The sequence below is a fragment of the Falco naumanni genome, chromosome 3 (assembly GCF_017639655.2).
Source record: "Falco naumanni isolate bFalNau1 chromosome 3, bFalNau1.pat, whole genome shotgun sequence".
In the NCBI taxonomy this organism is placed as follows: domain Eukaryota; kingdom Metazoa; phylum Chordata; class Aves; order Falconiformes; family Falconidae; genus Falco; species Falco naumanni.
In genome coordinates, this window is record NC_054056.1 from 53,516,544 (window position 1) to 53,538,379 (window position 21,836).

General features: G+C 45.3%; 1 protein-coding gene across 1 annotated transcript; it reads left to right on the top strand.

The window, feature by feature from the left end:
• The first annotated feature begins 3,001 nt into the window (after positions 1–3,001).
• Positions 3,002–18,601, top strand: DIPK1C (divergent protein kinase domain 1C). Its single transcript, XM_040588815.1, has 4 exons — positions 3,002–3,290; positions 8,608–9,285; positions 13,092–13,256; positions 13,992–18,601. Exons 1-4 carry the CDS (start codon positions 3,108–3,110, stop codon positions 14,205–14,207), a joined length of 1,242 nt encoding a protein of 413 aa, XP_040444749.1. The 5' UTR covers positions 3,002–3,107; the 3' UTR covers positions 14,208–18,601.
• Positions 18,602–21,836: the final 3,235 nt, after the last annotated feature.

Consider the following 21,836-nt stretch of genomic DNA (forward strand, 5'->3'; position numbering starts at 1 on the left):
TGGGCTAACTACCCTGATGCTGCTGGCAAGGAAGCAGTGGAAGCATGTGGCTGGCATGAAAATGGGGACAGGGCTGTTCCTTTCAGCACCAATTTCCATTTAGATCACCTTATCCATAACACTGTGTTGCAGGTTGTCTTCAAGATGCAGACATCTAATAGAGTGGAGCCAGCAGGACAGTTCTGCCTTCAGCGTCCCAGAGTGCCTGATCTGGCAATGAGCCTCCCTGTGACAGCTCTGCCCGTGTGCCTGGTGACATCCTCAGGACTTTCTAACCTGTCTGAAGGTCATCTCAGCAAAGAAATGTACAGTTCTCTGCCCCATCAGTGAGTTGAGAAAACTCACTGGGTAGGAAGGCGTATCTTTAACTGGGGGAAAGGGCTGGACGAGGCAGGCAAGACCAAGAGGAAAACAGGGAGGTGATGGCGGTGGTGGAGGAGAGAACATGCTTGTTTCTTTCAGTAGCAATTAGAACAGCTCAGCCATGACACCTAACCAGATCTGAAGTCTCCGTGATTTGCTCCTGGCTCAAAGTCAGGAGTAATTAAGATTTGTTTTCAGAACTATTGTTAAAATGCAAACGATAAGACATACAGAATTTAATGGGCATGAAATAATAATACTTAATGTCCTTTGGGGAATGCTGACACACAGACAAATCAAGATCCACACTTTAAAAAATAAAGTGTAAAATAATGTATAACTTTGGTAGTGCCTAAACAGTTTAGGACTAAGCAGTAGGGAGATAATCTGGTGCTTGAGTTTTCCCCGTCACCCACATTCCTCTTCCATGTGGGACACATCTGCCTCCATCTCAGGATTGTTCCAGACGTCAGTATGGCAGGTCTGCAGTTTTTCAACCCAGGTGGCAGCTGCAGCTGGTGGCAGTTGGCTGTATCCAAGCCTGGCTGGTACTCCCTACGGAGGAATGGCTAAGCAACTCTCCTTCTTGCCCTTCCCCACTTATTGTCTTAGGGATTTCCAGATGAACACTCAAAACTGGTCAGAAACGGCTTCTGCAAGTATTTTGTGCCAGACTGAGATATAGGATTACAAGTTTTCAGTTCCTGGTTGCCCGGTTGGTCTTTCCTGCTTGCTACATTCCCAGGAAACAGACTCTATCACCAGTGCCTCAAAAGGAAGCTTCCTACTGATAAAAGGATCAGGGGGAAAAAAGCAAATATGGAAAGGATAGCCAAAGACAGCCTCTGCAGGTGAAGAAATGAGATGGCAGAGAGAGCAAAACACGCGAACGATAGATGTGGCTAGTGATAATGATTCTGCTTCTGAGACTCTTTGGAGATGAAAGTGGTTTTGCTTTTCTTGCACCCCCCTCCCCACTCCAAGCTCTAGAAAGCTGTAGTACTTTCAGCAATATTTTTGTCTTTCCATTTTCTTTTCTGCCACAGTCTGCCATCTACTTAGCAGCTGTATTTCAAGCCCTGCCCTGCTGTGTAGGGAAGAACTGTACTGACCGTGCAAAAGGTGTGGATAGCACCAAGTTTGCTGCACCTGTGCTCTTCCCCTCGCTGTTTTGAGAGGTAAAATTCAATCATGTCAATAGACGCATCTTTCTTTTTAACAACTTGTACAGAGAGGGGTTTTTCATGAAGTTGGACATGATGATACAGAACATATATCTCTGAACCCAGCTCTCCAACAGTGAACTTTCCCTTTTTAATATTAATTTACTAACAATGTGCACCAGCGTAACTTACACGAGGTGCACATTAAAGTAAGTCTAGTGAATTATTCTGCAGCTCTCCATCCATGGGCCAGATTCTGCTATTCTTACTCATTTGGGTAAATAATTTACCTTCTGAGTGGTTTCATTAACTGCAATTCATCTTCCTGCTATAGGATTGCCAGCAGCCTGAGGTAACCATCCATACAGGGGAAAGAAAATTAATCTGGTCCTTTTTCATCATATTCAACAGAAAACCTGCATCAGATACCCTTGTGACATCGGGCTGTACTTTAAAAGATGAATTTTCCCACTGAAAATTGTGGTGGTGAGATGCTGTCAAGTGGGAGCCAAGGGAGAAAAAAGTGAATGCAGTGGGCTAGACAGAGACAGTGAACATCTGCACCTGGACTGAGGAGAGGATGCCAGGACCTTGCTTGCTGCACAGGAACAAACATCTGGGTCTTTGACCCCTGAGAAACATCACTGAGGTCAAACATATTAAAAGTGTCCCATGGAGCTGGCCCCTCCCTCCTCACGGAGGGACATCGCAGCATATACTCCGGCTGCCAGCGGGCAGGGAGACAATTTATGGTCCCCAGCATCCCTGGACCCAGTACACCTGCCCTGTTGTGGCAGCGTGCGCAACGTGGCGGCTCCGCTGGCTTCTCCACTGGCTGCCGAGGGATCCGCGACATGGGGGTGCCGGGCAGGAGCCACCCCACACCCCCGCGGACGGGCGGGGGGGCTGTGGGAGCTGCTGGGGGGTCCAGGGGTGACCCACCATGGGGGGCCTGGGGGCGCGTTAGTGGACGGGCACCGAGTCGCTTCTCTCTCTTCCTCCTTTACCCCCTGGGCGCATAAAACCGGAGAAGTTGCTCCTGGGTTTTATTTACGGGAGGGGAAGGTTTCAGCAGACGGGGCCGCCCGCCGGAGCAGCAGCTGCCTCCCCCAGAGCGCCGGGCCGCCACCCGGGGGGGGGGGGGGGGGGGGACACGGGTCCGGCGGCCGCCCCCATCGCCCTTCATCACCCCTTTACTCTCGGGTGGGAAACTCAGGGGGAAGGAGGGGGGGCGCGGGTAGAAGCCGCCAAGTGGCGGCAGGGGCCGCTTGGCACCGGGGGAGCGGACAAAAGCCGGCGGAACTACGTGGCTTCCATTCAAAAGGGGCGCTGGGGGCTCCGCCAGGGCAGCGCCGGCCCGGGGAGGGGGCGGCGGCGGGGGCGGGGGCAGGAGGGGGCCGGTGCGGCGGCGGCGGGCAGCCCGGCGGCGGGGCGGGGGGAGGCGGCGGGCGTGTGGCGATGGGCGCCGGCGGGGAGCGGGACGGGCGTGCGGCGCGGGGGAGCGCGGCGGCCCCGGTCGCCGCCGTTCGCTCGGGGCCGCAGCGGCTGAAGCGGCCGCGCCAGCCCAGCCCGGGCGCGACGATGAGGGGCATCGCGGGCTTCAAGCGACTGCGGCTCAAAATCTGGCGGCGATGCACCGTGGCGCTCCTCCTCCTCTGGGCTGCCTGCTGGGTGGTGGTGAGCGCCCTGCTCTTCCTCCTCCACAGGAGCGTCTTCTCCGAGCGCTGCACGGACGAGAAAAGCCACCGGATCCTGGCGAGGCTGGTACGTGCCCCGGCGGGACGCGGGGCATCCCTCGGGGGCTGCCCGGCAGGACGAGGCGCCCGCAGTCCCTCAGGGCTGCAGTCCCCCGGGCAGCTCCGGCCCGGCCCGGCCCCGTCCGCCGGAGGTGCCGCATCCCCGGCGCGGTCCCGGAGCGCCCCGGCGGGCGGGGGGACGGGAGCTGCCCGCCCCGCTCCGCCGCTGCCCCGCTCCCTCCCCGGGCTCGGGCAGGTGCCGGCAGCGGGCGGTCCCGGCGTGGCGGCGGGGACGCTTCCCCGGCGTTTGGGAAGGGGCAGCTCGGCATCCCGCACGCTCCGGAGCCGGGGGAAACCTTGCTCCGGCTTGTCTTTTTTGTTTGTTTATTTTTTGTTTGTTTATTTTTCCGTTCTTGTTTTTGTTTTTATTTAGCCGAAAAGGTGTTTGTACAAAAGCCGTCTTTCAGAAATGCCACACAGCTTGTAACGCCTCCTTTACGGCTGGCAGGGGCTGGCATTTAGGATGTAGTTACTCAAAATTCAAGAAAGGATTTGCAAATACTCATTAAAATCTCCCTTTAAAAAAAAAAAAGAAGAAGAAACAGATTTAGAATTGTGTCGGAAACACTTCGAGAAGAGGAGCAGCGTGGGTTAATGCTTGAAGTTTAATTTTGTTTCTTCATTGAGGTGTTTGTAGTGCCAATGTTCAGGTGGGAAAGGAGGAGTGCTAATGGAAATTCGATAATCTATTACTGCAGCAAGCAAAAACTTACTGTAGATTTTCCCTAAATTCTGTATAATAAAGGAAGAGAAACTATAGGGCAGTGGTCCTGACACCGTGTTTTTAATGGCAGTGAGAGCTAGTTTCTTTACCCCAGCAGTCAGCTTGAGGTACAGCTGAGCTCAGGATTGCAGCTGGAGTGACGAGCCCTGCCTGCTCTGCATGGGGCTGGCAAGAGCACAGAGGTGCGGAGGTGCAAGGAGCTGCCAAGCCGAGGGAGATCCAGGCCCTTGCCATCACACTCTACCAGTAAACAGACGGAGGGAGACTTCTTGTTGTTCTTCAGTTTGGAGAGCATAGGGCATGACTTCGAACGCCCAGGCCGGGATCAGGTCTCAGACACAAGCTTGGAAAGTTGTCTCTGGTACTGTGTGGTAGCTCAGCTTTCAGATCCTCCTTCCAGAGGAAGAGTGGCTGAGATCGCTGTGCCCATCTGTTTCTGTAGGTGAGTCTGCAATAGTATCATTCAGGTTTGTAAGGACAGTTTTCCCAGATGACATTAGAAAAAGATCGTCCTTTTAGTGGAACGATTAGAAAATAAGCTTATCTTCATCAGCCCTGAAATAAGTCTCCATACATCTTCTGAGAATGGCATGAGTTTTGCAGTTATGGAAAGTGCAATTGATCTACAAGACAAATAATCTGATACTTTGAGTCTCATGCCTTTTATTAAGCAAAATCCAACTTCTGATAAAAAAATATTTTACTAATCGTCTGTCATGTTTTCAGTAGGATATAATATGAGATATTTTAAGCAAGAGGGTAAAAATTACATGGTTGTATACCCTTGCAAGTGATATTTCTGAAGATTTCCTTCTTCTGAGTGAAATACATGTCTGTGCAGATGCGTGCAACTCTCAAAAAAACCACTTACTCTTTCCTAATGCTGGTCTCATCTTCATTTACACCGAACACACCTACCTCATAGCAATCAATTTCTGTTTTCTCTGGATAAATCAATTAATTTTGATGCCTTCCAGAACCTTGCACAGTATTGCATTTACATAGGAGAATTACTTGATAACAAGGCAGGACTCAGTCTCAGGCCTGATCTACACAAAAGTGGTGGTGGTACACAGTAAGTTATTTGAATTTATATAAATCCTTAGCGTGGTTTACATGACTTTAAACTTTTACATTAATTTAAATCCTGCTTTTTGAACTTATAAGTCTAGTAAGGATATAAAAAATTATGTAGCTAGTTTTAAACACACAAATGAGCAAGTCCAAATCATGCTTGTGTTTGCATTTTTGTGGCGTATGGCTGCTTTTCTACAAGGCTTTTGGCTTAGTATCACTTTCATATTTTACTTTTAAAAGCCTGGCACTTGGTGCCATTCAAAGGGCACTCACCAGATAGATTTAAAACTGTCTCATCGACAGATCTCAAAATGCAGTCATTAAGACAAGGATGGCGGTGTGGAGAACCATTTCTGGCAGATTTCTTTGGGGAATTGTTTCTTCTTTTTATTGGCAGTCATTGTATGATACAAAATCTTGTATGGTGAAGTTTGCAGTTAGTGCAAAGACTCCTTGGTTGGTAAATAATAAACAGACCATCTTTTCATGGCAGGGTAATCTGAATCACCTGGTTAAATGTTCAGTCCACCAAAATATGTTTTAATATGGTAAAATGCAAGCTAGTACACTGGGGAGCACAAGAGTACAAGCTATGCCAATAGGATGGAAGACTGTCTTGTAAAAGTCTATGACTTTGGAAAGTATGTAGGGATCAGATAATTGCTTCAACATGAACTACCAGTGCAGACTGTACCTAAAATGTCTCCAAAAATTAGGATTTTTGGATCTAGATCCAAATCTAGATCCCTCCTAGAGTTAGAGAAGGGCTGTTGGCTGTCTTCGCAGCACTGGACAACAGCATTCAGTTCTGATGTCTGTCTTTCTAAGGCTGGTGGAGGGGAAGATGGAGAGGAGAAACAGAGAGGGAATAAAAACACAAATATCATCTGGGGGCTGAAAAAACTAAGGATTATAGTGGGAGGGCTGTGGAGCTAAGCTTACTTAGTGTACTATGCTTATGGCAAACGCAAAACACTAAAAGCTGGAATAATGGAGGGGGGGTGGCGAGGATGTGAAGGTGCAGTCACTCTTTGCTGACCTTCTAGGTCATAATGAACAGGAAACTGAGAAGATTTTTAAAGCCATGGAGTGACTCACAACTCACTACTTTCTGTGAGGAGGGAGAGACACCTTGAAAATTGTTCAAACTTCTTGATTGCTTACTTGAGGAAGCAGTTTTGAAATTCTTGCTTGCTTTAGTGACCAGCAGAGAAGGGTACTTCTGGAAGGCTGATCTGTGTTTCATTACGGAGAGACCGGGAACTCCTTGGTCAAGTCCTCTTTCACAGATCCCAGTTTGCAAATCACTGCACAAATTCAGCATAAGAAGAATCCAATTCAGAGACCATTTGTCAGATACCAGGTTAATAATCACAGTTCTATGGGTTCCACTGGAACAGCAGACAAGTCCTAAACAGTGGCCAGGTTAAAAAGTGACTCACCTCCTATGTCTAGGAAATGTAAATGAGACCGCTTTTTCCACAACTACTTTTTCTCAATAATGCCATTAAGAATGACGTGATGGCAATACAAGAAAATAAGCTCCATGTTTGACTACAGGTCTTCTGGGTGTGTGTTCTTCTAGATGCAGGAGGTCCATGTATACAGACTGTCTAAGAGCAAACTTGATGGACCACAGTAGAATTATCCACATGTGGACCCAATTACAGGATTAAGTTCTATATTCTCGTACTGTAGCAGAAGAAGAGCTAGGTTGTGGTCTTCTCAACAGGAGATCAATGATTTTAAATGTGACTAGGCTTACGCTCCAAAGAAACCCCCCAAAATTCCTTCTGTTTTTAATCATCTTTCTAAAATCGGTTAGAGTTCCAGATGCCAAGAACTGTTAAAATGCTTCTGTTAAGAAAATTAAAATTCCTACTTAGATAGGGAGAATAAATTTGTATTACATTCATAGGATTAGCTTTTCAAAAGCATTGATCTGCATGCTCTAAAGTCTGTGGACATCCCGGTGAGTCTGCTTGGCCATCCTGATGTGGCTGTGGTTGCAGTGTGCGTTTCACACGTGTACATCACCCTGGACTCAGGGTCGGAACGCTCATGCTAGAGTTTGCCCACCTGGCTCTCCTTGCTGGCATTGAATGTTCTCACGCGGGCTCTGAGAACATCAGAGTATAAATAAATTTTATGCCCATCTGAACTGCCCTCTGGGCTATTTTAGTCAGTTTATCACTGTTCCTGGATTTTGGACTTAATCCTCCACCCATTCCTCAGTGTGCTGTTTAAGTTTGGACTCTGAATGTTGCCTGGCATCAGAAGATATTCCTCTGGTGCACACCTTAGACACTGTCCTAATAAAATATATCACCTGCATTTTATGATCGTGTTTCTTGTGTGTGTAACAGCAAGTCACAACTGAGGTGGGGCTCAGGCAGCCGTTGCAAGTATTCCACATGCAGGGGGAGCTGCCAACTTGATTAAATGAAGGTTCAAATGCCAGAAAGCAATGAAGAAGGCTGAGACCTCCTCCCAGATGTTTGGCTTTCAACATCAGCACAGTCTATTCCCCTTTCACCAGAGACCTCTGATCATCCCCTCTACTGATTCGCCCAAAGCAGTCCCTGCAGCTGCACTTCTGAATGCCCATAGGAATGTATTGATTGCCTACACTTTTGGAAGTGATGGTATGGAAACAATTACGGGTTGAAGGAAGGACTGATGGGGGAATCCTTGCAGTTCTTATACGAATTTGTAGTAACCACTTAACTATGAAGCAGCAGTTCCCATGTTTCCACAGGCTGTTTTTTTCCCCAATTAAAAAAAAAAAAAAGAAATTGATATTAAAATGTCATTTTTGATAATTATATATAAGAACTGAAAAGTCATTTTGTCTTACAGCATTTACATATTTTAAAATTCTGAAAGTTCTTGGTCCAAGAGGCATTGAGCACAACCTCTGTTTCCTGGTAGTGCAGAAGTAGGTTCTTACAGCTCCATTCAGAGCATGTGGAGTGCAAGGCTGAAACTTGCAGGCCTGTGGAAGGTCCCCGCAATCAATCTGCCCATGGGCTTTCCTGTAGCTTAAGTGGGGATGTCAAAGTTATGCTGCCCTGAACCTTCCAGAGATCCTGCATTACACTGCAAGTTATCTCTGGTGCCTCAGGGTGTTACAGCCCAGAATCTTAACATAGCACAGCCAACTGTGTTCAAAGCTTGTCTCACTGAATTCATATGTGCCAAGAATTTAAGAGTAGCAGGTCACCTAGTCCATTTCCTTGCCCCCCAAAAGCCTGTCCTTTACCATCCCAAGAATCCCAGTTTTGAGGCAAGACCCCGCCTAGTGAAAGTTCTCTAGAGACTTCTTCTGAAAAAAACATCTGATCAGTTGTACAAGGTGTGTGCTTGCAGTACCATGACTACTGCAGACCTCTCGAGCTTAGGACCGTTGCTGATTGCTTGCCTTTCTTCTGTGTGGTCTGTGGGTGTATGGTCCTGCTATGAATTTTCTACTCTTTCACTCCAGTGTCTTGACTACAGCAGCGGAGCCCTGACTGGCGACCTCTGTGAAGACCTGTGTGTGGCACAGAAGCTGGTGTACAAACACTGCCTTTACTATGACAGAGGTAAGAAGGTTATCCAGGCTGACTGGAGAGGCCAGCCCATCATCCTGAAATCCAAAAAGGAAATCTTCTCCAGCTACCAGCATCTCAGTATGCTAGAGGAGGTGGAAACAGAGGATTTTCCTGAAACAGAGCTTCTGCTGATGGTAGCCTTGGAGGTCAAAAATGTCCTGGGGCTGGAACTATCTAACAATACCATGGGGCCCCTCTGGATGAGGAAGAAGGGACCACGTTGGAAAGCACAGGTGGCCAGCATGTGGTCCTTGCTCCAGCAGGAAGAATATATCTACTTCAGCTTGCTGCAGGACTTCAGCAAACACGTGCTGCGAATTATTGGCTCTTGTGGACACTTTTATGCTGTGGAGTATCTCACAGCTGGACATGCCTGGCACAAAACTCTTTTTCCCTTGGAAAATGTGGTTGGTCTCTCCCTTGCTGGCCACAGAAGCAGGGTGAAAGCCATCACTGACATTGCACTCAGCTTTCTGGACATGGTGCAGCATTTTGACAATGACTTCTCTCACCGACTTCACCTGTGTGACATCAAACCAGAAAACTTCGCTATCAGGCACGATCTTACAGTAAGTTGGGTCTTTGGGGGGGCGTTGCAGCAATTTGAGGTCAAATTCTAGTCTGAAAATGGCTGTGTAAAAACGACACTTCCCTCCTCGTACAACTTTTGGCTAAGTTTTTGCAAAACTGATGCATTTACAAGCGTTGGGAGATTCTCTACTGTTTTTCCCCTTTGTAATATGTGCAGCCACATTTCAAAGCACTAATCCTGCTGCTCGTTTTGAGGACTGCTTGCTTAGTTCTGATTTATTTCACCTCCTTAAAGGCATCAGTACCGACAGGGTCCCCTGGATGTAGTGAGGGATACCTCCTGAAAGCAAGGAGATCTCAAAAGCTGTAAGTGAAGCTGCAATTTGAGTCACAGCAACTATTTCTGGTAGTGATGCTGAAAGGAAAACCTGTTTGAATTTCAAAACTGAATTGTCTGGCCTGACACAAGGGGAACTCGCCACATCCCAACACACACATTTATGCTGCAGTGTTCAGCTTATCTGGTCTGGAAGCCATCCAAGGACAGTGACATGAAACTCTCTGGTAGTGTTACGCTCTGACTTTTCATTGTACAGCTGTAACTCAGACCTGAATACCTCTGCATGTTTTATAAGTGGTGACGTAGCCGAGCACCACATTGCTGCATGTATCTTGCATTCATTCTGCGGGCAGAAATTCCACTGGTTTTGGTGGGAATTGTGTGTACAGACTGGAGACACTGTGCAGTAGTGTTTAAACCAGGCTCACAATTTGCAGTGACATCAGTGGAGTTTCTGCACTCTGAGTAGATGTAAAGCATTTCCAGGGGCTTTAATGCGGTTTCCAGTACTCACTGAGTGTTAATATAACACTCACATCTTCAGAGTACTAGGCAAACATTGCCTAGACATTTAGCCATTAAAAGCAATTAGAGTGCTTCCCCTTCACCCTTCCCTTCCCTCCCGTTGTTTATTCAGGTGCAATACAGCAGCTGAACAGGGAATGGGTGAGGAGCTACAGCAAGAAACTAAAACAAACGTACCAGTATTTAGGCAGTGAGGTATGGCAGGGATTCCTGGAGGCAGGCGTTGCCCATCTTTTTCAGTTATGCAGAGCTGTGACTGCGTGGGGCTGAGCACACACCAGAGCATCTGTTTTACAGCCTACTCACAGGAAAAGAGTGTTCATTTAGGAAAAGAGAAAGAATATTGGCAACGTCTTCCCTTATGAGTCCTGGTGAGGCTTACCTCTCCGGGATCCTGTGACTTCTGGGGTCCAAAGAGACGACAGTCACCTTCTAGTAAAGGAAAGCAATTTAGTATTTTCTAGAACTAATTAAGAAAAAGAAGTTGTTGCTTACACATGGACTTCCTAGTTGTATATTACTTACAGCTCATTGGTATTGCCTGTTATCACTGCACTGGGCTGGGAGGCAGGAGGTACACACAGTCAGAAAGCTGCAGGGTGGCAAGGATGTGGGCCAGGACAGGGATGGGACAGGGAGAGCTTCTGGTCGGTGAAGAAGGAAGGAGAGTGACAATCAGAAACTCTATGTAGTTTTACAAACCAGTGCCAGAACGGGGCACAGCAAGGCAGCCTCTTTTTTGTCCATTATGTTTGTTTTAAGCAATTTTTTCACTTGCTTGTTTTTTGTGCTCTGTATAGGATAATATATATATAAGCACCCATAATAGTACCACTATTCCTCAGCCCAGTAACGAGACTGCTAATGCCCAAAGAAATGTGCTGGAGAACAAGAGTTTTACTTTGAGGATTGTTTTCAAATGGTTGGGGTAAGCCTCCAGCTCTCACTCCAGCCTTCACATGGTGTTCCTGCAGCACAGAGGGGAGAGATCACTGCCTGGTAGATCATCCACAGGAATTTTAAGCTGTGATGGAGATACATAAGGTGCAGAGTGGGAAGGATGTCTGGGTAAATATACAGCGCTCTGGGACAACTTCCTCTTTTACCAGCACCTCAGAGAGAACTAGAAAGATTACAGCACCTTAAACATGACTCTAAATCAGGTCAGGAGCCAAGTCGGGTCCTTCCAGTGTTTCCTTAGGTACCCTCCTTTGTTACCATCATAACAAACCCCACCAAAATGTAGCTGTTCACAGGTAGAGTGTCACCCAGATCCATCATCACAGGATCTGGCTGGATGTCCACACATTTTTATAACAGATTAACTTCAGTGAAACCACTGAACCCTTTGGCAGCCACACATTTGGGAACCAGGGCTGCTTTTCCTAGCGGAGCAATCGATCAGGTTGTCAAAGGTGCTCAGCGCTGGCAGAGACCCTACCCGGGAGCTGATGCAGCAACCCTAGGACCAGGGAAACCCTGCACCACTTTTACTGTCTCTTCTGCAAAGAAGCAAACAGGAAAACTGCAGAAAGCTTAAAAAGAAGAAAAGAAAAAGAATTTGCCTGTCCAAACGTGTGAAATTCCTTAGGCTACGTCATCATCATCAAGCTCTCCAAGAAGCTTAAAAATACTTGAGTTTTTAAGCTATGCCTCATCTTTTAAAGATTTTTCCCTGGAGAAAAAGGAATAGAATAAAATGAAGATTAGACCATGTTCTTTCTTTTGACTGTGGAAGGTTTATTTGGCCTTCTACCAGACCAGACATCTTTAGTTCCTGGGGTTGATCCAGCTGCTGCTCCAGCCACACAGTTCAGCTTCCCTGTTATTTGGGAGGTCAGCTCTTAAAAATGAGACTATCGTTTGAGCCCGAGTAACTCTGCTTTGCCCTGGTCCCAGATGTTTCCCTCTGTGGAAACGTGTGTCAGCCTCAAGGGAGCATCTCTGACCCTGGCTGTCAAGTGTTAAGTGCAGCTCTGAATGTACACTGATTGCTGCATCCATCACGCTGAAAGCAGGCTTCGTTCACTGTGGTCACCCACAGTCTGTCTCATGTCAACCAGCTGCCATCTCGTTGCTGGCTCCCTTTTTTCCCCTGTTTATTGCTGTGATTGTTTTAAGTGAAGTATTCATGGGTGGAGTGACGCTGGCAGAAACTGAGACTACAGCCCTTAGCTCCCAGAGCGGTCTCAAACCCAGCACAGGCAGCAGCTCTGCAGACCTCTTTGTGCTGCGTGGTCACTGTTTTGCAAGCCTTGTGTCAGGGTGAAAACTGACTGATCCCTTCAGTCCTTGCTTTTTCAGCTGAAACCAGCTGCTGGCTGGACTCTGTTACGGACCGTATTTCTGGGCAGGCAGAACAAGAACCATGCACAATAAATGAGTCAAACCATAGCAAACAGGACAGTCCCAACTCTCAACAATCTCAGGGATCTCTTTCTACAGCTGAAAAGGCTCAAACCCTCTGAATGCGATGGCAGGTTTGCAGGAGCTGTACCAGGCGCAGGTAATTCTGCACATCCCACTGCTCCTCTCCACAGTGCTGAGGTTAGGGGTTTAGTCTGAATGGCAAATTGTGAAATGATACCATCTGGCTTGTGGATAATTTTGCACCATCACATAATTAAAAGGTTGGGGTGCCATCTGCATACGCTGCAACAGCAAGTAAATCAATCCTCAAGCTGGATAGTTCCGGTTTAAGGCAAGTCATTCCAGTTGACCTCAGGGACGCATCTTCTCCACAAATAATTTCCCCTTTCCTTGTGTAATAAGCATTGGCTGGTTTTGTTTAAAAAGTGGTGTTTATAAGACAAGTGCAGCTCAGTTAAGTGAAATAAAGCCCTTTCATTGTGATGCCAGTTCCCCACTGGCAGATGCTCTCAGCACAGCATTTCCAAAAGCGAGCAGCAAAGAACGCTTGCTCAGCCCTGTCCCACTGGCTGTGCTGTGCCAGATCTCATGGATTGTTTTGATCCACAGGTGGTGGCCATTGATGTGGATATGGCCTTTTTTGAACCCAAAATGAGGGACATCCTCGAACAGAACTGCACGGGAGATGAAGATTGTAATTTTTTTGATTGCTTTTCAAAATGCAATCTGAAAATCAGAAAATGTGGAGCACAGAGAGCGAATAACAACTTGCAAGTGAGTAGACACAGCTGCCTTATGCATCCATTTCTTGTAAAATCACATTGACTATAAAATGCATAGTATGTACTAGGAGTCTGTGAGATGAAGACAGACAGGTTTTTAAATGTGGCCACATTTCAGTGCCAGCTCCTGTTCAGAAGTCCCATCCTGGGGCACGCAAATCGATCTTTATATTCACTAGTGTTTCCTTGCCGTGTTTCTGTGCAGCTGTTAGCCCAATGCCTCAGACAGGAGAGTGAAGGAAGCAGGGGCAGGGGATCGGCATTACTGTCTCTACTAACGGTGAAGTCAGGGCTGTTCACGTGTGAGCAGCAAGGGGGGCTGTGGCTGCGGTGCTCCACTCTACAGACATAGTACGTGGATGTAGTGGAAAGGGGAGTCCCCGGGGTTCTTGTCCCTGGGATGCGGTGTCTTATAGCTCACCCGGCTTGTGCTGGTGGGAGGCACTAGTGCAGCAGAGAGCCTGGGGGAGTACAGCCTGGTGGCCTTTTGCCTGCTTCTCCCACCCCCTCACCTTCCTCACTTGTGCAGAAGCGCAAGAGCAGCCTGAGAAGAAGGGAATTTCTCAGCTAGAGTGTGGCTTCTGTGGATGCTCCTTTTCTATACCGTCCTCTTTGGATGGCTAGAGGCATTTTGGGTTCCGATGACATTTCGATAGTCCTAGAGAAGCAGCAGGGCCTTAGCTGTACCTCCTGAAAGACAACAATCTGCTCTTTTTCCTTTCCTCAGGTAATTTGTGACAAAATATTCCGGCGCTGGTTTTCCCCGAATCTCAGAGGACCGTTGGTTTCCCTCCCCCTGCAGCTGCAGCTGCAGAAGGCTGTGCAGGAGTGTGCCGAGCCGGGGCACATGGACGCTGCCGGGCACCAGAGGACTCTGAAATCGCTCTCTGAGTTATACCACCTGCTTCAGGTCACTCAGCGAGAACTGCAAACGACAGAGTAGGTGCAAAAGGCAGAACTGCAAAGGCCATATCTAGCCACTGCTAAGGGATGCTGTACGTGAGGCAGCCTGTGTTTTCTTTCTCGCTCTTCCATCCCTCTTACCCATTGTATTACATTTACAGCAGAGAGATTGTTTTTCTTCTATGCAAATGAAATTCATAGCTGCAGCTGCAGCAGGTACTGTTAATATCCTTTCAAGTGTGAAATCGTTTTACATTACCTGGACGCTGTTCTTGCTTATTTTCCTGAGCTAGCGCTAGCCCTCTCCATCAGCATTCAGCGCATCATTTGCTTACCAAGAGCTGTGGTCACTGCTCAGGTAGCATCCGTCTGAGTGCAGTGATCAGAGTGAAGATGCATTTACAGAAGAAAAGTGTAAGTGCAGCAAAACTAACATCAATGATTAAAATAGTGGGTGAGTCGGTGTGGATAAGTACGTGCATGGAGTTTGTTTTAATTTCTCCGTAGAATGAGGGTTTTTTTAAAGCAGGGACAGAATGCTCTGTGTGAAAAAACAGTCTCAAATATGTAAATGTATTGCCACATGAGTGAAGAGCTGCTGTACAAAGCGGTCCTGTCTGATGTCACCAAATGCATTTTCTCTGGTGTGTTGCATTACCTGTGCCGTAGCTAACTTTCTGGGGACAAATGATGTGAAGGTACTTAGGACTTTTCTAGAACAAAATAATTGTACCCTTGTTGAATTCCCATGAGGGTACTCACATTCTGCAGTGGAGAGGTATGAATAGTGCTACTGAATTTTCCCATGTGAACAAGCCCTCAGGCACTGGTACATCAGAGCACTTTGTAAGAAACACTCTTTTGCCAGAGAGCAGAATTACCCAGGAATGCCAACAATCTGTTCTTTGCACTAAACAGAACAATATCCAGACTGGAGGTTTTTTACACGATATTTTTTTAATGGACAAAAGGAAATTTTTCATAAGAATTCATTATCTTGCAATCACTTACATAAATAAAGATCCCTAGATTAAGTTAAAATCATTAACTTTGCATTTCAAATGTGTGTAGCTGTGGCTGGAGAATCTAACACATGGGTTCAGAAGAGATCACATGTGTTCAGGCCCAATCCTGAAGACATTAAAACCCCCTCAAACAGAAAAACTAGCAGCGTGTGCCAGCCCTCAGCTCAGAAGGACTCTTCAATATTAAGACTGACAATACTGGTTTGTGTGTGTGAAACACATAACAACACCTAATCTTTTTCATCTTTATAGCCCTCAGCCTTATGACAACCCTGAAGCCTGTGAGCACTAATTATACACAAACTTTCCATTTCTGGAGTGGTTCTTCAAAGTGATGTTAAAGACTGCCTGTGACCACAAAAATGTGAGCTGCTTAGGAGACCTTGACACATCCAAAACTAGCTCAGGTTTTCAGACTAGGCTAAGTTTTTTTAGTATTTCTTGCAATAAACTACTGTAATTTTAAGAATAACTCAAGCCCTCAAGAAGCTCATAGCAAGGCCAAGGTCAGCTGCCTTGGCTGGGGCTGTACTGAAGACAAGCTGGTGGCAAGATGGAGCTACAGCTTAGGAGCTCCTGGCTGGTAAAGCTGCGCTCAGTCCATGCTTCTCTGACCGGGGAGACAGACAATGTTTCAATACTTTAAGATCACCCTTTGCAAAAGCAGGAAGGCAAAGCAGAATAAGAAGAGAGCCAAATTCCAGAGCTAGCCTTGTCACAAAGTTGTGAAATTTATAGAGGAAAAAGTAATTAAGGGTAGAATCACATAATGATAAAGTGTTGGGGACAGGTAAAATATCAGAGGAAAAAGAGATGAAGGAGAAATAGGAAAAATGAAGTAAAAAAGTATGGCCCATTTTGTGAAAACGAGATTTATGGTATAAGACTGAATAAACTGGCATTTAGTCTGAGGAAGAAGAGACTGGAGCCAAACACTGGTGGAATGTCACTCTTCTCAGAAGGTCCTTCTCCTTGGCAGGATTTAGGAAGGGAAGCTGCCTTTGACACATTTCTCCAAACACCTCAGGGCCTGGCTGCAGCCATCTCCACCTGGCAGGGACCTCCTTCCCCACACTACACACTTTTCCAGGTCATTAGGTTTCACTTCTTTTCAGGATACAGAAAACAATCCTCACAAACCTCTCAAGAGTGACACAAATGGGTTATTTGTACTTGGCTGGGCTGTGAGGTTGCGTATAAATGATGCAGCCAGCTTGGTACACCTTCACTGGTGAGTGAAAGGACAAGGAGAACCTGACAGGCTGTGTGAACACAGGGCTTGATTCTTCACTACCCACCACGTGCTTTGTAAAATCACTCAAACATGGGAAATGGGAGAGAAAAGTGAAGTATTCTCATTTATTTAGCACAGGTACCAATGACCAGAACAGGAATGCAACAGTAGTTGTGCCTTTATCTCCCTGTGACAGAAAGAAAAGAAAATGGAGACATTGGTTTGTTGCCATTTACCTTAAGGAGGCAAGTGCAAAACTGCAATAATTTGAGCCTGTATTATTTTATGCTTATAGTTGGTTTTGGTAGAAATACCTATACAGGTGTTTGACAAGGAGAACCGGGCTCGCATGGCCTAGTGCTCCTTCCAACAAAGCCCTTTTCATACTGCCTTGGCAGTACTGCCACCAAAAATAGCCCTGGCACAGAGATACCCAGCTGGCACATACTGCAGGGGGCACGGCCAGGTCGGGCGGGTACTGAATGAGCACCCTGTGTGCTGCTGAACGTGGGCTGTTGACACTGCTTGTTGCACCACAACAGCCAGCAGTGATAGCTGGCAAATTCTGCAGGGAAGATTTTCTGGGCTATGGTCAGAAAATGAAAAGTTGTCCAAAATGATATCATGCACTACAAGAGTTGTTTGGTTGTTTTATTTGTAAACACCAAAACTCTCCATATAAGAAGCTCTAAAGTAATTTTTGAAAATGTCTAACCTACTCAGTTTTGACAGTTCCTATCTGGAAAAATTTGCAAATTATTATCTTAATTTTAGTTAATTCATATTGAGGTTTGCAAAGCAAAAAGAGAAAGGTTGAAATGAATCACAATTTAAAAACCAGTGTTCTGTCTGGTCTATGCAGTGAAGATTGTTAGTACCTTCAGTATTTTCTGATGTTTACTTTTCATCCTGATTCAGATGAAACTTTGTGAAAACTCAAAATCTTTTGCAGAGATTTTTTCATCTAGCCCTAGTGGTCAGACTCAGAAAACAGGAGGTCCAGATACAGTCTTAGAAGGCACCTTTGCTTCCCACTTAATTTCTGCATGCTGGTTGTGCTGTTAACTTGGGCTGCAGTGGTTTCTGCTTGGTTTCTCTCACTTCGAGGTATCTCCAAAGCACCTGCCTACTGGCATCCCTGTTTGGTATCTAGTTCACTGCAGCTCTGCAAAATCACAGGCTACATAAGATTCTTCACACTGTTCATCCCCTCCATATAAAAGATGACTCCTCATACAGGTTCACTAATAGCATTTGGCTGCCCTGGGAATGGCCAGTTAATCCAAGAATCTTTTCCCATTCAAATGGTCTAAGCCCCATCTGTTTGCTCAGTCAGTCTGTCCCTGAATCGTTTTTATAAAAGTGGCACTATCTCTTGATTCATTCTACCACTTGCTGCATTAGTGCCTTGCTCAGCAACTTTCTTCCCACATTTATGACTCTCTGTGAAGCAGGAATGGCACTAAGTTATTGTTTATTCCTTCTTTCCATCTTGGTTAGCAGCACATGCTTCAGCTCTGCAATAATCCAGATACACTGTCTGTTCCCACATTTTACAAGAGGTGAGTCCAGTTGGAGGTCTGCTTCATAATCTTTAGGAAAGATAAATTCAACTCTTTCCTCAAGATTTCCACAGAACAACTACTTCTGAAATGTAGATTTTTTTCTCCAGTTGGCATTTTATACTCTGCAAAAACATCCGCAAGCAACAGTCCTGCACTAGGGTCATTGTGAAACAGAGCAAAACTCCATGCCCCAGAGGATTGACATGGTCTCCCTTGTGTTTTGAGGTTGGCTTAATGGTGGCTACCCTGGAACAGCAGGTCATTGCTATAGCCACAGTTTTTCATAGAGAGAGCAATACTCCCTAGTGTAAATTCATCGACGCCCCTCCACTGAGGGCATTCAGATTCATTGCTGGAGGCTGGATAACAACAGGTATTTGGGACTGGGAGAGAAGAGAGAGGAGGGTTTGCTTTCTTTTAATTAGAAATGCTGACTGAACAAAACACTTCCTACAGGTGAAAAATGGGATCACAAACTTGAAGGAACTAGGGACTCCTCACTGTTTTGGTTTTTTTTTTCCATTGTTAAAAAGTGTAGACCTAAGATGCCCTATTCATTTTTTATGTAGTTTTTAAAAAAATTAAAAATTAAAGAAGCCACATACCTTGTTGCCTGTCTTTCAGCAGATCATATTGTTGTATGTAATGGGCAGGAAGGTGATAAATTGCAGCTTTTAATTAGTACCAGCCTGTAACATTGGAGCCTTGTGGTTGTAATATCAGCTTACACGACTGGACAACCAACTGTAAGAACGCCTGCATCCGTGGAAGCACACCGTCAGGTTGGCCATCTCGGCAGATGCTCTCGGGAGCCTGGTGCAGGTGCACGAGGAAATCCCTCTGTCAGGGCTGACCTGCAGTGAGCCCAAGCAATAAGCAGAGTCACTCTGCAGGAGCCTTGGTCACTGCCACGGTCCTGGATCCTTGATGAAAAGAGGAGAAAGGCTGCTAGGCTGTCAGTAGCAGGAAAAGGCAGCAACATGCAGACAGGGAAAGAATGAGTTGCTTGGAAGAATGAAAATCCAGGACAACTGAACTCAGAACTGAAGCTAGTAAGAAACCCTGTACTGAAAACTCAGAGTCTGTCAATAAATTGATTGGGGGAAAAAGTCCTGAACACTTCTGTTGTAGTTCTCTCAAATTAAGAAACCCCAAAAAACAGAACAGCAGCACGGGGGATATAGTGCAGGCATCTCCAAAGCCGTTTGTTGTATGTGCCTAAGGATCTGTTAAGTAGACTGTGGAGCTGTGTAACAGCCTAAAGGGTAGACAGAATAACAGAATTTAGCAAAAGCTTTTAGAACTCCTATTTACATAAATGCAGAAAACTGCCCTAATTAGTAACAGCCCATGTCAACCAAAAAAAGGACAAAAGAGTGCTTTTCTCCATAAAAATGTTATGTTTATAAATTAAAGTATGGCAAAATGTTGAAATCCCTGAAAGGCTACGATCCATAATCCTGTGGTTTGTTTAAAGTTTTGGTCCTGCAGGCTTGGGCCCCTCAGCAGCAGAGTGATTGCTGAGCCCCTTTAAACTCCGTGATTATTGATGCCTTCTGCAATATACTTTGAGCTCCTTTTTCTGCAAACTGGAGGGGCTTTTTCCTACACTACAAATGGGCCTAAGTGGTGACAGCAGCCAGAAGGATGTGCATATGATCCAGTGCATAATCACTTCCACAAGCATCTGCTGCTAGTGCTTTCAGGATGCATGTAATCCAAGCTGGAGAATATTCTGAATACCTCTCCTTTTCCCTTGCTGGTTCCTTAGCGGTTTGCTTGTAGCTAGTTAGAAACAGAATTTCCCATCCTGCTTAAATTGGTTATAATCTCTCCAAGATTCATGCTATGGCAGGAAAAGACCAAACTGCATCGAGTTCAGGATGGGTTCATTCTCTTAAAGCTACGACATGCAAAGCTGCAGGAAAGAACAGAGGTTAATTTTTGTTTCTAAAGAAGAGGTTCTTTGGCTAAATTTAAGCAGCTGAAAAAATCAATGTTTCCACCAATATCCCATGTACATTTGTGAATTAACATTTGTCTGTATTTGCATTATTTAAAGCCCTCTGCTTCTTTCCCATTCAAAAGAAAATAAAAAAAGCAGGTGTTTACTACTCCAAATTTCACAGGTATGTTAATTAATTCTTTCCCATTTCTAAGTCAGACATTTTGCGTTGTTATCTTTGTTATTAGGAAATAGATACTTTCCATTATCCCAAGAAAGTGAATGTCTGGAAAAATAGGTTTTTAAATTTTTCTCTTGTTCAAGGCTTATTAAGCACCATTCTAATCTTGCAGAGTTATCAGTGGCTAAGTATTTATTACATGATCCAGGGCTCAATTAATGGGCTCAGTGTCTAACAATAACTAAGTAAATATCCATGTAATTACAGAATTTCACTTTTAATGTAATGATACCAGTATTATCCTGTCTGATTCTAGACTACATATGTTCAAGTAAGTGCTTTGCCAAACCTATGTTCAGATATGCTGTCACATGGATTAAGACTACAAATGGCTCTTGGCAAAACTGTGTATCTGGACCAGAGCACAGAAGAACAAAAGCTAACCCTTACAAACTTACACCCATGGTCTGTCTTTTAGTTCAGTCATGTTCATCATGTTCAGTGGTTTGTGGAGTAAAGGCAGCGTGTGCGCACACAGATACTCACGCATCTGTTTGTTGAACTGTAACTTCATGTAACAAATGCGCAGTCCACAAATACCCGGTATTTTTATTTTTCTTGTTATAGTCTATATAAATTGGGAAAATGCAAGAGTAATTAGCAGCATGAATGAGCATCACACAGTGTACAAAAGTAATGAAAACTTAACAGAATGTTTAATCAAGTTCTGATCTTTTACCCATTGATTTCACTCAGCTTTCTTAAGTGACTAAAGAGTTAAATTTGTTGGATTAGATTCTAGTCTCCAACTCTTAGTGATACTGAGAAACTGTCAAAAAGAAAACCCTCTAGACTTCATTTTGTAAGTTTAGAAGGCAGGCATTCTTTATTGCAGTGCTGGGCACATGGAGATTAGCATCTCAAATCATGCACACCTACCTGACCAGCATTCCTCGATTTATTACAACAAAACATACATATTCATCATATTTCCCCCAAATCTACTATATATTATAACTACTTCCCCAAAAGGATTTACATATTCATAAAGCACTCGCATATATGTACTTCGCTCCTGGGGGGTCTTTCTTGGGGTCTTTTGAGACCCTTGGTGGATGATAAGTTGGTGAACTTCAGCTGAACTTTCTTGGGGAACATGTGCACTGCTTGATCTTATATAACTTCATTAGTTCTCTGTGTTACAAGATTTTGACCGCAATGCCCCGTTATCCCACTTCTCTTGTCTATTCTTATAACCCAGGTGTCTCAGAAAGCTTGCTACATCTTAGTGAGCTTATTCAATAGGTTGAGTTAATCATTGCTTTAGTTTCAGCCTCTGTTAGTAATTCTTTATGTCTTAATCATATCATTAGAAAATATCAGATAAACAGTATTATATTAACCAAAGCAATGTCACTGAAGAGGCATTAGATAATGCAAATATGTACTGCATGAATTTCCATTGCCGATTCAGTAAAGCAAAGAAACGAAGCCAGGAGTCAGGCAGGACAATGATAAGCACTACTAAAATGCCTGCAAATGGTCTCTGCAGGGACAGATCTTCAGTACCACCTCATTCCCTTTGCATTCTTTTTACCTTGCAAATGTACTTACATGAATTCACATGTGATACTAGCATGTTTTAAGGATCAAGTTGGATTTACACCAGCATAACTCACTGGCACTTTGGTGTGTGCTCGTGAATCATGTCAAGCAGGA

What these genes read in the sequence shown, in the direction of transcription:
- DIPK1C (XM_040588815.1), top strand. Translation starts at nt 3,108, where the DNA reads ATGAGGGGCATCGCGGGCTTCAAGCGACTGCGGCTCAAAATCTGGCGG. An exon ending in ACCGGATCCTGGCGAGGCTG is followed by an intron (nt 3,291 to 8,607) that starts GTACGTGCCCCG and finishes CTTTCACTCCAG; the next exon opens with TGTCTTGACTACAGCAGCGG. An exon ending in CTATCAGGCACGATCTTACA is followed by an intron (nt 9,286 to 13,091) that starts GTAAGTTGGGTC and finishes TTTGATCCACAG; the next exon opens with GTGGTGGCCATTGATGTGGA.